General features: G+C 44.7%; 1 protein-coding gene across 1 annotated transcript in view; it reads left to right on the top strand.

Annotated features, from left to right (window-relative positions):
* The window catches only part of LOC126195141 (UNC93-like protein MFSD11), a 246,376-nt gene that overhangs the window by 187,017 nt on the left and 44,133 nt on the right, over positions 1-15,226 (top strand). The window contains exon 2 of the mRNA XM_049933645.1: positions 5,648-5,817. Within this exon, the coding sequence (XP_049789602.1) occupies positions 5,648-5,817 (170 nt within the window). The remainder of the gene's footprint in view (positions 1-5,647; positions 5,818-15,226) is intronic.

Below are 15,226 nucleotides of genomic sequence, written 5' to 3'. Positions count from 1 at the left end.
GCGCGGGCGAGAAAAGAGAACCTTTCTATTCTGTCGTGGATCCGCGCTTGTGCGGTAGTACTAGTAGTAGTACTGATGGTGGTGGTGGTGGTGGTGGTGGTGGTGGTGGTAGCGCGCATGCGCAGAACTCAGCGTTTCGAGCGGGCTTTTTGCTTGTTATTGTTTACAATTGTGGGCAGCAGACTCTTGAGGACTCTTGGCTATTGCACGAGATATTCCAACATTTTCAGAGCAATTTTTATAAATGCTGTAATTAAACAATTCAAAATTCTCTTTTTTGTACTGCATTGAGAAATATTGTATATCTAATCATGTCTTCTTACTGTAAAAATGAAACGAAACAAAGAAAACATGAGTGCGCTTATTGAAGCATACAGCAAGGAAAGTGTCTATATAATACTCTAGATACGCTGTACCGTAACAAGGTACTTCTGCAAATGTTCAAATATGAGTTACACTATGTAATCAAAAGTATCCAGACACCTGGCTGAAAATTACTTAAAAGTTCGTGCGCTCTCCATCGGTAATGCAGTAATTCAGTATGCTGTTGGTCCACCCTAAGCCTTGATGACAGCTTCCACTCTAGCAGGCTTTTTGTGGAAAGGCAGCCCATTCTTCACTGAGTGCTGCACTGAGGAGAGGTATCGATGTCGGTCGGTGAGGCCTGGCACGAAGTCGGCGTTCCAAAACATCCCAGAGGTGTTCTATAGGATTCAGGTCAGGACTGCATGCAGGCCAGTCCATTACAGGGATGTTATTGTCGCGTAACCAATCCACCACAGGCGGTGCATTATCAACAGGTAGTCAATCGTGTTCAAAGATGCAGTCGCCATCCTCGAATTGCTCCTAAACAGTGGGAAGCAAGGAGGTGCTTAAAACATCAATGTAAGCCTGTGCTATGATACTGCCACGCAAAACAAGGGGTGCAAGCCCCTCTATGAAAAACACGACCACACCGTAACACCACCGCCTCCGAATTTTACTGTTGGCGCTACACCCCACCGTCAGATCGCCACATTGTGTACCGTGATTCGTCACTCCACAGAACGTTTTTCCACTGTTCAATCGTTCAATGTTTACGGCCCGTATACCAAGCGTGGCATTTACTGGCGTGAAGTGTGGCTTACGAGCAGCCGCTCGACTGTAAAATCTAAGTTTTCTCGCCTCCCGCCTAACTGTCATAGTACTCATGTCCATTATAATTATCTGGGATGTTATGCCGTGATCGGTTGATGAATTCTGTGTCAATTCCCAACGTTTCGTCTCCGACTGCGGGAGACATCTTCAAGAGGGTCCGTAGCTCGATGCAAGGTCCAAAACACCCACTGGCTCGCTACTGACTGCCGCTAAATTCCGTGTTCGCGCGCTCCCGCGCCGCGGCGTGACGTCACGTGTTTTGCAGTGGATCCCGATGCAGTTTGGAATTCCTGTGTGATGGTCTGGATAGATGTCTGCCTATTAAACATCACGACCCTCTTCAACTGTCGCCGGTCTCTGTCAGTCAACAGACGAGGTCGGCCTGTACGCTTCTGTGCCGTACGTGTCCCTTCTCGTTTCCACTTCACTATCACATCGGAAACAGTGGACCTAGAGATGTTTAGGAGTGTGGAAATCTCACATACAGACGTGTGACACAAGTGACACCCAGTCACCTGACGACATTCGAAATCTGTGAGTTCTGCTCTCTCACGATGTCTAATGACTACTGGTGTCGCTGATCTGGAGTACCTGGCAGTAGGTGCCAGCACAATGCACCTAATAAGAAAAACATTTTATCACACGGTGTATATGGTCTATGTGAATGTGCATATAAAATTTATTTCGGTATGTGTGTGTGTGTGTGTGTGTGTGTGTGTGTGTGTGTGTGTGTGTGTGTGTGTGTGTGTGCGCGTGCGTGTGTGTCCTTAATTTGTGAAAGTACCACACTTGTTTCAGTCGAGTGTATCTGTCGTATTATGTCAACATGCTAGGAAGATAGTGTTCAGAGAATAGCCGCAAATGTCAGAGCAGTCGTCCTGGCCACGGCCAGGGAGGACTGTAATAACTTCTTAGCATCTTTCCACTCGCACTATTGTGAAATAGCTTCCCTCATTACCGTCACTTGCCCAAATCCCGTCATGTATGATCCTCAGCAGCTTGTCAAAACTAGACACATCCACTCTGACAAAGTTCCTCAATTCCTATGGATCTTTGGACCTCACCTCTCCATTAATAGGAAACATCCCCCAGGCTGTGGCTAAGCCGTGTCTCCGCAGTATCCTTTCTTTCAGGAGTGCTGGTTCTGCAAGGTTTGCAGGAGAGCTTCTGTAAAGTTTGGAAGGTAGGAACGAGATACTGGCAGAAGTAAAGCTGTGAGGACCGCGCGTGAGTCGTGCTTCGTTGGTTAGATGTTTCCAGAATTCTGGAAACATCCCCCAGGCTGTGGCTAAGCCATGTCTCCGCAGTATCCTTTCTTTCAGGAGTGCTAGTTCTGCAAGGTTTGCAGGAGAGCTTCTGTAAAGTTTGGAAGGTAGGAGACGAGATACTGACAGAAGTAAAGCTGTGAGGACGGGCGTGAGTCGTGCTTCGGAAGCTCAGATGGTAGAGCACTTGCTCGCGAAAGGCAAAGGTCCCGAGTTCGAGTCTCGGTCGGGCACACAGTTTTAATCTGCCAGGAAGTTTTACTCCTTCTAATTGTAACAGAGTACTTACGAATTCACTTTTATTTTTTCAAATATTGCCCAACTGTACACGGACACAATGCAAAACGAATAATGAGCATCCGGACAATTGGGAGCTTGCTTTGTTTGTATTGTGTGAAGAGATACCTGAGATGAGGAACTTGGCATCTATCGCGTATCTCTTACCCAGCGCAAAGTTCCAGACGACTGGAGAAAAGTGCAGGTGACTCGACACCTTTATATACGAAAGGCAAAAGAACGGACCCACAAAACTACAAACCAATATTCCTAACATTGGTTTGCTGCAGGATCCAAAATATTGCCTGCTCAAATATAATAAATTTTCTTGAAACTGAGAAGTTTGTGTCAACTAATGAGCATGGTGTTAGAAACCATCGCTCGTGCGAAACACAGCTTGCCCTATTCTCGCATGATGCCCTGCTAACTATGGATGAAGGGTAACAGGCAGGTTTCCGAAAAGCATTTGACACGGTGCCCCATTGCGGACTGTTAACGAAGGTACGTGCATACGGAATAGGCTACCAGATATGCTACTGACTCGAAGGCTTCTTAAGTAACAGAACCCAGTATGTTGTCATCGACAGCGAGTGTCCATCAGAGACAAGGGTATCGTCATGAGTGCCACAGGGAAGCGTGAAGGACCACTATTATTTTTTTATATACATAAATGACGTGGCGGACAACTGCAATCTGCAGTTGTTTGCTGATGATGCTGTGGTGTAAGAGAAGCTGTTGAACTTCAGTACCTGTAGGAGGATACAAGATGACATAGACAAATTTTCTAGATGTGTGATGAATGGCACCTAGCTCGAAATGTGGAAAAATGTTAGTTAATGCAGACGAGTAGGAAAAACAAACCTTTAATATATGGATATTGCGCTAGTAGCGTCCTGCTTGACGCAGTCGGGTTGTTTAAATATCTGGGCGTTAAGTTGCAAAGTAATATGAAATGGAACGAGCGTGTGGCGATTATGTTTGGAGAATTTTGGGAAAGCATGTTCATATGTAAAGGTGACCGCATATAGGACGCTGGTGCGACCTATTCTTGAGAACTGCTTGGGTGTTTGGGATCCACACCAGGTCGGATTGAAAGAAGACACTGAAGCAATTGAGATGCGAGCTACTACACTACTGGCCATTAAAATTGCTACACCAAGAAGAAATTCAGATGATAAACGGTTATTCATTGGACAAATATGTTATACTAGAACTGACATGTGATTACATTTTCACGCAATTTGGGTGCATAGATCCTGAGAAATCAGTACCCAGAACAACCACCTCTGGCCGTATAACGGCCTTGATACGCCTGGGCATTGAGTCAAACAGAGCTTGGACGGCGTGTACAGGTACAGCTGCCCATGCAGCTTCAACACGATACCATAGTTCATCAAGAATAGTGACTGGCGTATTGTGACAAGCCAGTTGCTCGGCCACCATTGACCAGACGTTTTCAGTTGGTGAGAGATCTGGAGTATGTGCTCGCCAGGGCAGCAGTCGAACATTTTCTCTATCCAGAAAGGCCCGTACAGGACCTGCAACATGGGGTCGTGCATTATCCTGCTGAAATGTAGCGTTTCGCAGGGATCGAATGAAGGGTAGAGCCACGGGTCGTAACACATCTGAAATGTAACGTCCACTGTTCAAAGTGCCGTCAATGCGAACAAGAGGTGAGTTAGACGTGTAACCAATGGCACCCCATACCATCACGCTGGGTGATACGCCAGTATGGCGATGACAAATACACACTTCTAATGTGCGTTAACCGCGATGTCACCAAACACGGATGCGACCATCATGATGCTGTAAACAGAACCTGGATTCATCCGAAAAAATGACGTTTTGCCATTCGTGCACCCAGGTTCGTCGTTGAGTACACCATCGCAGACGCTCCTGTCTGTGATGCAGCGTCAAGGGTAATCGCAGCCATGTTCTCCAAGCTGATAGTCCATGCTGCTGCAAACGTCGTCGAACTGTTCGTGCAGATGGTTGTCGTCTTGCAAACGTCCCCATCCGTTGACTCAGGGATCGAGACGTGGCTGCACGATCCGTTACAGCCATGCGGATAAGATGTCTGTCATCTCAACTGCTAGTGATTTGAGGCCGTTGGGACCCAGCACGGCGTTCCGTATTACCCTCCTGAACCGACCGATTCCATATTCTGCTAACAGTGATTGTATCTCGACTAACGAGAGCAGCAATGTCGCGATACGATAAACCGCAATCACGATAGGCTACAATCCGACCTTTATCAAAGTCGGAAACGTGATGGTACGCATTTCTCCTCCTTACGCGAGGCATCGCAACAACGTTTCACCAGGCAACGCCGCTCAACTGCTGTTTGTGTATGAGAAATCAGTTGGAAACTTTCCTCATGTCAGCACGTTGTGGGTGTCGCCACCGGCGCCAATCTTGTGTGAATGCTCTGAAAAGCTAATCATTTGCATATCACAGCATCTTCTTCCTGTCGGTTAAATTTCGCGTCTGTAGCACGTCATCTTCGTGGTGTAGCAATTTTAATGGCCAGTAATGTAGATTCGTTACCAATAGGTTCGGTCAGCATGCGAGTGTTGCGGATATGCTTCGGGGGTTCAAATGGTAATCCCTGGAGGGAAGAAGACTTTGATTTCGAAAAACACTACTGAGAAAGTTTTGAGAACCGGCATTTGAAGCTGACTGCACAATGATGCTCTTGCCGCCAAGATACATTTCACGTAAGGACCACACAGATAAGATTAGAGAAATTAGGGCTTATATAGATAGTTGTGCTTACTCGCTCTACTTTTGAGTGAAACAGGGAAGGAAATAACTAGTAGTGGTACAAGGTACCCTGCGCCACGCACACTGTGGTGGCTTGCGGAGTTTGTATGTAGATGTAGCTTGACGCTATGTAGCGACACTTGATGAGGCTTGGCCATGGTAAGTGGGAGAGCCTGCCTACACCTGTTCGTGTTCTCTGTCTGCAGAAAACCGTACTGGACAGCATCCAAGCAGACGACCCGGAGTTCCGTGGGGATGGCTACACCAGCCTGGCAGTCATCTACGCTGTGTTCGCCGTTTGCAACTGGCTAGCGCCGTCCATCATCAGCGTGGTGGGGCCGCGCCTAACCATGGTCATCGGCGGCATCACCTACGCGTGAGTCTCGACACCCCACTGCCAAAACACCACACGTCGTCTGGCTGAAAGGCTGCCCACACCAGTTATGTAACTACTAGCGTCTAGCGCCTCCTTTTCCGAACTGCATAGCATATAACCCTCAAAGAATACACTGATCAGCCAGAACATTACGACCATCGACCTGATATTGATACAAACCCGTCCATGCGATAGCAGCGTTACCTGGCGGGAAATGACTGCTTTTCAGACACATGCACGGAGCATGTAGCATCAGTGAGCGTGCTGTCCCTGTGTAGAATAGGGAGGGTGTGCGACCTATCTGAGTTTGAGCGAGCAGTCATGGACTGTGCGGCTGGTCCCGGCGGAGGTTCGACTACTCCCTTGGGCATGGGTGTGTGTGTTTGTCCTTAGAATAATTTAGGTTAAGCAGTGTGTAAGCTTAGGGACTGATGACCTTAGGAGTTAAGTCCCATAAGATGTCACACACATTTGAACATTTTTTTGAGTTTGAGCGAGGGCAAATTGTGAAGGCTCAGAGAGGCTCGGCAGGAGCGTTCCAGAAACTGCACGACTTGCCGGGTGTTCGAGGACTACTGTGGTGAGTCTCTTCAACATGTGAGGAAACCAAGGTGGCACGTCCAGATGTCATGGGGCTGGGCAGCCATCCCTCTTTACAGATGTCAGACGTTGTAGGTCGGACAGACTGATAAAACAGGACAGGCGGTCAACTGTGTTGGAACTAATATCAGACTTCAGTGCTTCACAGAGTACAAGTGTCTCTGAACACACAATGCACCAAACACTCCTAATGATGGGCCTTCGCAGCCGGCGACCCATGCGTGTACCGATGATAACACCGTGACATCTGCAACTGTAACTGAAATGGGCGTGTGACCATTGGCACCGGAGGTTGCCACTGTGGCAGAGCATCGCACAGTGTGATGAATCTTGATACTTTCTTTGTCATGGTCACGGGTGGGCGTGAATCCGTCATCTTCGCGGGGAACAGCTCCTTGACACCTGTATTAGGGGAAGGAGAAACCTGCTGGCAGCTCCATTATGCTGTTTGGAACATTCACTCGGGCATCCATGGATCCATTGGAGCTGGTGCAAGGCACTATGCCAGCCAAGGAGTATTGTACACTGGTTGCAGATCATGTACACCCCCTCATGACGATCATATTTCTCGATGGCAGAGGCATTTTCAACACGATAATGCATCATGTCACAAGGCCAGGAGTGTAATGGAGTGGATCGAGAAACACAGTGGAGAATCCCAATTGATGTGCTGCCCCCCCTCCCCCCCAATCTGAAACCGACCGAACACACCGGGGATGTGATTGAACATACACCCCCCCCCCCTCCACCCCAGAATTTACAGGAATTAGGTGACTTGCGTATGCAGATGTGGTGCCAGTTCTCTCCAGTACCTACCAAGGCTTCATCCATTCCATGCCATGATGCATCACCACTGTCATCCATGTAGAAGTTGGACATTCTGGGTGTTAGGTAGATAGTCATAATGTTCTGGCTTATCAGTGTACATTACACTATATTTGGATGCCCTGAAGGTGGAATTGGCCCCATTCCTAGTGAAAAGTGGTAGAACTATAGCTTCCAGTGGGTGTCCTAGATCACTCTAAAGTTACTCATTCGAGTTCATATTAGGGTTCTGGGCAAGTGACAACATTATACATGGTTTGTTCAAAAAGAAATCAAACTGTTTTTGCTAATGTTTCTATACAACTTCTTTCATTCAATGTATTGCCCTAGTATACTAGTACATTTTCCCTAGTGTTGTGTCTGCTTTGCTATGCAGTCCTGCAGAATTACCAGATGGATTCTTCTAGATGTCTCCGATAATGATGAAATGGCATTCTTTCAATACAGATTGTAATTCTGAAAACAAGAATGTCACGGAGAGTGAGATTTGCGTGGAGTTCCTTGTAGAGGTTAGTCATCTGATTTTTTCCACAAGAGACTTCAACTCGCAAAGCTGAGTAGGCAGCTGTGCTGTCATGGTGAGTATTCATCAGAAACATGGGTATCGTCAGGAGTGCCTCAGCGAAGTGCGAGACGACCGTCTACGGGGTGATAATTATTGAACTATATGAAATAAACGTCATAGCTTCTGAACACTTTGCGTTAGGACGTTCACACTGCACGGTTGTTCATGGGACGTGATGGGAATTGGTATGCACTGTATAGTTTGGTTTAGCAATGAAGCCCACTTTCATTTGGATGGGTTCATCAATAAGCAAAACTGGCGCATGTAGGGGACTGAGAGTCTGCATTTAGCGGCTGAGAAGTCCCTTCAGCCTCATTGGGGGCCTGTGTGGTGTGCAATGTCCAGTCAAGGAAAAATCGGAGCGATATTCCTTGATGGAACGGTGGCTACCGAATGGTACATTAAGGTTTTGGAAGATAATTTCATTCCCCTTATACAACGTGACCCTGATTTTGACAAGACGTGGTTCATGCAAGACGGAGCTGGACGTCAATGAAGCAGAAAAGTGTTTGAAGTCCTGGAGGAGCACTTTGGGGACTGCATTCTGGCTACAGGATACCCAGAGGCCCCTGGCATGGGCCTTTATTGGCCGCCATATTCTCCAGATCTAAACATATGTGACTCCTTTTTGAGGGGCTATATTAAAGACCAGGTATACAGAAATAACCCCAAAACCATTGCTGAGCTGAAAACAGCCATTCAGGAGGGCATCGACAGCATCGATTTGGCGACACTTCAGCAGGTCGTGCAGAATTTCGTTATTCGTGTGCACCACATCGTCGCCAATGATGGCAGGGATATCGAACATGTCGTACCCAAAATCTGAATGTCTGCAGTGACATTTACATGTTGAATAAAGCGTGTGCATACCGTAATTTACATTTTCTTTCATATAGTTCAATAATTGTCACCTTGTTTATACATAAATGATCTGTTGGACAGCGTAACAAGCAGTATGCGGTTGTTTGCTGATGATGATGTGGAGTACAACAAGGTATTGAACTTCAGTGGCTGTAGGAGGTTTAAGGTTGCAAGTGTAGTAGGAAAGGCGAATGGTAAACTTTGGTTTATTGCTAGAATTTTGGGAAAGTGTGGTTCACCTGTAAAGGAGACCACACATAGGATGCTACTACAGCCCATTGTTGAGCACTGTTAGTGTTTGGGATGCAAGCCTGATCAGAGTAAAGGAAGACATCGAAGCAGTTCAGAGGCAGGCTGTGAGTTTTGTTAATCATAAGTTTGAACAACATGCAAGTATTACAGAGATGCTTCGGGGACTCAAATGGTCATCGCTGGAAAGAAGGCAATGTTCTTCTTGAGGAGCACTGATATGAAAATTTAGAGAACTGGCAGTTGAAGCTGACTGCAGAACGATTCTACTGCCGCCAACGTATATTTCACGTAAGAACCATGAAGATAAGATTAGAGGGATTAGGGCTTGTACAGAGGCATCTAGGTAGCCATTTTTCCCTCACTCTTTTTGCGAGTGGAACAGAAAAAGAAATGACTAGTAGTGGTACAGGGTGCCCTTCGCCATGCACTATACAGTGGCTTGCACAGTATCTATGTAGATGAACATGTGGATGAAGGTACTGTGAGGTTTAGTAAGACAAGTGCAGTCTCTTTGCAAATTTTCTCACGCAACCTTTCCATTTCCCTTGTGTATGGTAATGACAGTTGATGATTTCAACTTAGGAGAAACAAATTGTAGGTATATATGCAGAATTCTGTTGAAATAAACAAGATAATTGAGCATCATTTAGACATTTGATGTTCTTTGTTTGGGGGGGGGGGGGGGAGGGCAGGGCCCTTGGAGGTCACCTTTGACAACCTACTCTGCTTCTTTGAGAACTGTGGGATACCTGTTACTCATTCAATACCTCTCACTCATTTGCAGTTATGATCCTGTGCATGTAAGTTTTGTAATTGTCAGCTTGTTCAAAGAGTTTTTAGAAAACTTTCGCTGAATGTCCCTTTTAGTCTTTGATCACAAAATGAGGAACAAACTATGCCTCAGCTCTTTGTATGTCCAATTTTTCATTTAGAATCTCATGACACGAAACACTCAATATTCTGATGTCTTCTGCAATATCTCAAACAGATAGCAGTTCAAACACAGTATGTTCTCGGTTTTCCAGCATTAAGTGCTACCAGTAAAACACCTTCCTTGAGGCATGCCAACTTAGTGAGTTACTTCAACCTTTGGATCAGGAAAAACTGTTGCTAACACTGCATTTGACATATTGCCTGTAAGCTTGTTTCAATGAGTATCACTTTCATCATCTTCTGGGGAAGTGTTGAGATTGCACAGTTGTCCCACACAGTTTCCTTAGTGACCGCTGTGTCTCCCACCCCTTCCGCCATTCACAGGATTCAGTAACTTGTGGTGAAGGGCATGGATCGCCATTCGACTCTCAGTGTGTTCATTCTTGCTGAGACTCACAAAGCATCATCCGCAGCGTGTGAATCTGGAGTGTGGCTGCTAATGCCAGATTCTGTTTCCAACTTGACTGGTAGTTCTTATCACTGAGATAAAACTCCACGACAGTCTCATCAACAATTGATTGCTTGATTACGCTCCCCGAAAAGTGACTAGCTCAGCACAGAATGCCAGATGTATATTTAATTATATGTGAGTCAAGTGGATGTGATGGCCTCCATCGACTTCCGTAGTCAGGTATTATAATCTATCGGATAGAATCCAGTTCCACACATATGAATAAGTGAACTTACTGTCGTGAGGTATCGTCCCTACACACTGCAGCCACTGTAGTATTCGAAGGAAAATGGGCACATGCATATGTGCTCTCAACATGATGTTAACACATCTACATCTACATCTACATCTACATCTACATCTACATCTACATCTACATCTACATGACTACTCGGAAAATCACTCTTAAGTGCCTGCCACAGGGTTCATCAAACCACTTTTATTCTCTGCCCCCCCCCTCCCCATGCCATAGTCTAACAGTGTTTGGGGAAACAAACATTTAGATCTCCCTGTATGAGCTCTGATTTCTCTTATTTTATTACATTATCATTTGTCGCTGTGCATGTGGGTGTCTACAAAATTTTCAGATGAGAGTGTTGGAGACTGAAATTTCATGAAAAGATCTCACTGTATCAAAAAACACCTTTGTTTCAATGATTGTCACCCCAAATCATGTATTATATGCTTGACTCACTCTCCACTGTTTCACAATAATACAAACTGAGATGGTCTTCTTTGAACTTTTTTGATGTCCTCCATCAACCCTATCTAGTAAGGATCCCATACTGCACAGTAGTAGTCTAGCAGAGGACTGACAAGTATGGTGCAAGCAGTCTCTTTAGTAGACCTGTTGTCTGTTCTGTGTTCTGAAAATAAAACAGTCTTTGGTCTGCCTTCTCCACAGCTTTAACCATGTGATCAAAGAGTAAACTGGAGCCATGGAAGGCTGATTTCCATAATGCTGGCATGTCTTCAGCATCTTGTTGGGATGAGAGAGATGGGTATATGGCAAGAATCGCCCTACGGACTAAACTGTAACCCATCTGTGATCATGTTAGATAAGTGAGTCCACCAGCATGATGGGCAGGACACAGGATGTACTGAGCCATGTGGTCAGCACCAGTTTGAAGTTGCACGGGCCTCTTTGCACTGGTGAAACTGGATGGGGGGAATTTGAGCACTAACTTCCCCTATGGTAAAAGTTCCTTCATCATAAAACAGAAATACAGTTTTTGGGCCAATGCCCACTTATTGCACGTAGCACTGATGCTGGCCACATATTGTTGTTCTTGTTATCACTAGGTGGGAAGAGTGAGTTATATACTGTCCCAGGTTTTTGTTATCACTCAGATTACCTGCAATCAGACTGACAGTTACCTGTTGTTACGGACTTCTGCACAGTGTCTCAAAATTCTTTATAGTTGACTACAGCTCACATTATAAAGTAAAATCTGTCATGTTATAAACTTATAAATTTTAGCCCTCTAGATAGAATGAAATTTCATGACACATTCCATACAACAATGCTCCATAGTAAAACATAGCAATACACTACAGGGAAATATATGATCCAAGTTGTGCTTTGCAGTAGCAACTAGAAATCTAACACCACTACATTTGACATGTGAAAAAAAGCACACTGACATATCAGGATAGATTAAACATTAAAACACGAAAGAAAATCTTAAAGAATTGCATTGAAACATGGCAGTGAAATCTGAAAAGACACATTGACTGAACTTAAAATTAGTGAATGGATTGTTTAATAGAAAAACAAAAATACAAATAAGTGAGCAAGATCTATATAATCGTAATTCATAAGATTTCTCATTGTACAACTCTTTCATTTAGCAGTCTACATTGTTCAAAGGAAGGGTACATCAAGAAAAGGTTTTTAGACAAGGTTTGTTAATAATGCAAAGGAAGTAATCTGTCCAAAATATTGCGATGTATGTTAGTAACAATACACAGCAGACCAGAGTGGGACAGAACACGTACGCAAAACTCTTGTGCCAATTTGTAAGCCATAAAATATGGTTTAATAAAGAAGAATTATAATGACTGTATTCTTCACATGTTCAAAAACTCTCAAAATTTCATGCCAATGATATATTATTTTCAGTCCAAAACAGCAGGTGAATTGAAACTACCAATCCTGGATCTCAATTCCATCATGTAACATAGTTTTGATGTTTCGTGCAATGTCATACATGTGCAAACAGAGAGAGAATAGAGTAATGACAATATTTCTTTTAGCTATGTATTTGCTTTTAGAATGTATGCTTTGTTGGCAGACTGACCTGTAACATTGCTCAAGGTCTTGCCTAGGTTGCAAGGTGACAGTTCTTTTGTAGATTGATGAAACAGTATCGAACACTTTAGTTAATGTGCAAATGCTAACTGCTAATATCTGACCAGGAAACTGGGCAATGTGTGTTTGTGGCCTGACAGCATGGAGTTTGTGGCTTGTGTTACATGGATAAGATGATTTTTCCCATGGTGTCTGTGTGCACCTTGGAGATGCAGCTTCATACAAAACACTGGTGAGTAAGCAAAGTGTACTTCTCTCATTCAGTCTAAAGGCACGAAATGGCAAATACTTATTCAGCCTTTCCTGCCAGTTTAAACGATCCTATTCACTTAGTAACTGTAGTTTCATGTCTTCATTCACTGTGTGGGGTCCCTTTGCACAGTGATAATATCCCTGTGGAAGACTCAGGTGCAAGATCTGCTCAGTCTGCCCACCCGGTATCTCCTACTCCAGTCATGTAACACGCTTATCCTGCTCAGTCAGAGACCAGGCTGTATGCAAAAGCAGGTATGTCATGTAACAACTCGACTGAAATCGCTGCCCAGCTTTTTATGTTGGAATGACTGAGAGCCAGTTGTCCAGCAGAATGAATGGCTACTATCAGACTGGCCAAGAGAAAAATAGACCACCCAGTGGCACAACATGGAGTTGAGCACAATGTACTCAATTTCATTGGCTGCTTCATGATCCGGGCCATATCTATCCTTCATTCCAAATCCAGTTTTTCTGAACCACACAGATGGAAGCTATCCCTGCAACACATAATTCATTCATGGAGCAATCCTGGACTCAGTCTCCGTTAATGGACTGTCCGCATACCCTCCAGCCAACAACTTCCCATTCCTCTCTCCTATCATCCCCTTCTCTCCCACATCACCTTCATTGTATACTGCTATCCACTGGCTCAACACCCTTGCATCATGTACCTAGCCTGTGCACCTGCCATCCGCCTCTTCCCAAATTCTGAACCAGCAAACCAGCTATCTCCCTTCATTCTGCTAGCTGTTGTTGTTGTTGTGGTCTTCAGTCCTGAGACTGATTTGATGCAGCTCTCCATGCTACTCTATCCTGTGCAAGCTTCTTCATCTCCCAGTACCTACTGCAACCTACATCCTTCTGAATCTGCTTAGTGTATTCATCTCTTGGTCTCCCTCTACGATTTTTACCCTCCACGCTGCCCTCCAATGCTAAATTTGTGATTCCTTGATGCCTCAAAACATGTCCTACCAACCGATCCCTTCTTCTAGTCAAGTTGTGCCACAAACTTCTCTTCTCCCCAATCCTATTCAATACCTCCTTATTAGTTACGTGATCTACCCACCTTATCTTCAGCATTCTTCTGTAGCACCACATTTCGAAAGCTTCTATTCTCTTCTTGTCCATACTAGTTATCGTCCATGTTTCACTTCCATACATGGCTACACTCCATACAAATACTTTCAGAAATGACTTCCTGACACTTAAATCTATACTCGATGTTAACAAATTTCTCTTCTTCAGAAACGCTTTCCTTGCCATTGCCAGTCTACATTTTATATCCTCTCTACTTCGACCATCATCAGTTATTTTACTCCCTAAATAGCAAAACCCCTTCACTACTTTAAGTGTCTCATTTCCTAATCTAATTCCCTCAGCATCACCCGATCCAATTCGACTACATTCTGCTAGCTATGCATCCAAAATTCTCTTTCTGCCTCCTGCCTCTCCTCCTTTACCTACCCCACCACAATCCACCTGACGAACTGCACTCCTGGTAATTTGTGTCCAGCCAGCACCACGTAGTGACACAGGTCTCTGCTTTTTGGTAAATGGTCTCCTTTAGGAGTAAAGTATTAACATGTTTTCCATTGATGCATGTCCAGTGTTGCCACATACACTGCAATTTTTTTCAAAATCGGCACGCCCAAGGTGGACATGCTGTGCTCCTCCACTGCCACCTCGAAAGATGAATGCTGGTTGTAGGGCTGGACAGTACAGAGGAGTAACTGAACCTGATACTCCACAATCCTCAAATTATCCTTGACAGAGATGATAGAGGTGTCAGACATCCACACACTGCACTGGTCCAAAACAAGACTGACCCGCCTACCTGCTGAACCTTTGGGACTGCTTGCTTGAGATGTGTGTTGGTCCCTCTCCAACTGCACTCTCTTCTACAACAATCTGTAGGCATCAAAGGAATCTTGCCCTCATTGGTGAAGACAGTTAGGTTGCATTCCAGACATTCCCTTGCCCACCTTCTTCAGCTCAAAGATGCTAGGGGGAGTTTTTACTGTTGTTTGTAGTGGATGTAAAGAGGCTACTTGATTGTCTGCAGAAGCCTGCATACTGACTGGGTTGATGCAGTCCTCCCAATTGCCTGCAAAAAGGCAGGACATAGTACAAGACACAGCACACCCTATTCAACTTGATTGAGAATGCAGGTATCTCCTGTACAAAAGTGACTACATAGATCGTTGCTCTCAAAAGTGTATTGAGTAAGTAATGTTTTACTTATATGTCAATATGAAATGTGATTTCTTGGAATTTTGAGAGTAGGTATCTTTGTGATCTAAAATATAGTTTCAGTAGTGCCTCCTACTGGAACATTTTTATCAATTCTGTCATGCTC

The sequence above is a fragment of the Schistocerca nitens genome, chromosome 7, assembly GCF_023898315.1.
Source record: "Schistocerca nitens isolate TAMUIC-IGC-003100 chromosome 7, iqSchNite1.1, whole genome shotgun sequence".
NCBI classification, from domain to species: Eukaryota; Metazoa; Arthropoda; class Insecta; order Orthoptera; family Acrididae; genus Schistocerca; species Schistocerca nitens.
This window is presented reverse-complemented; position numbering and strand designations above follow the sequence as displayed.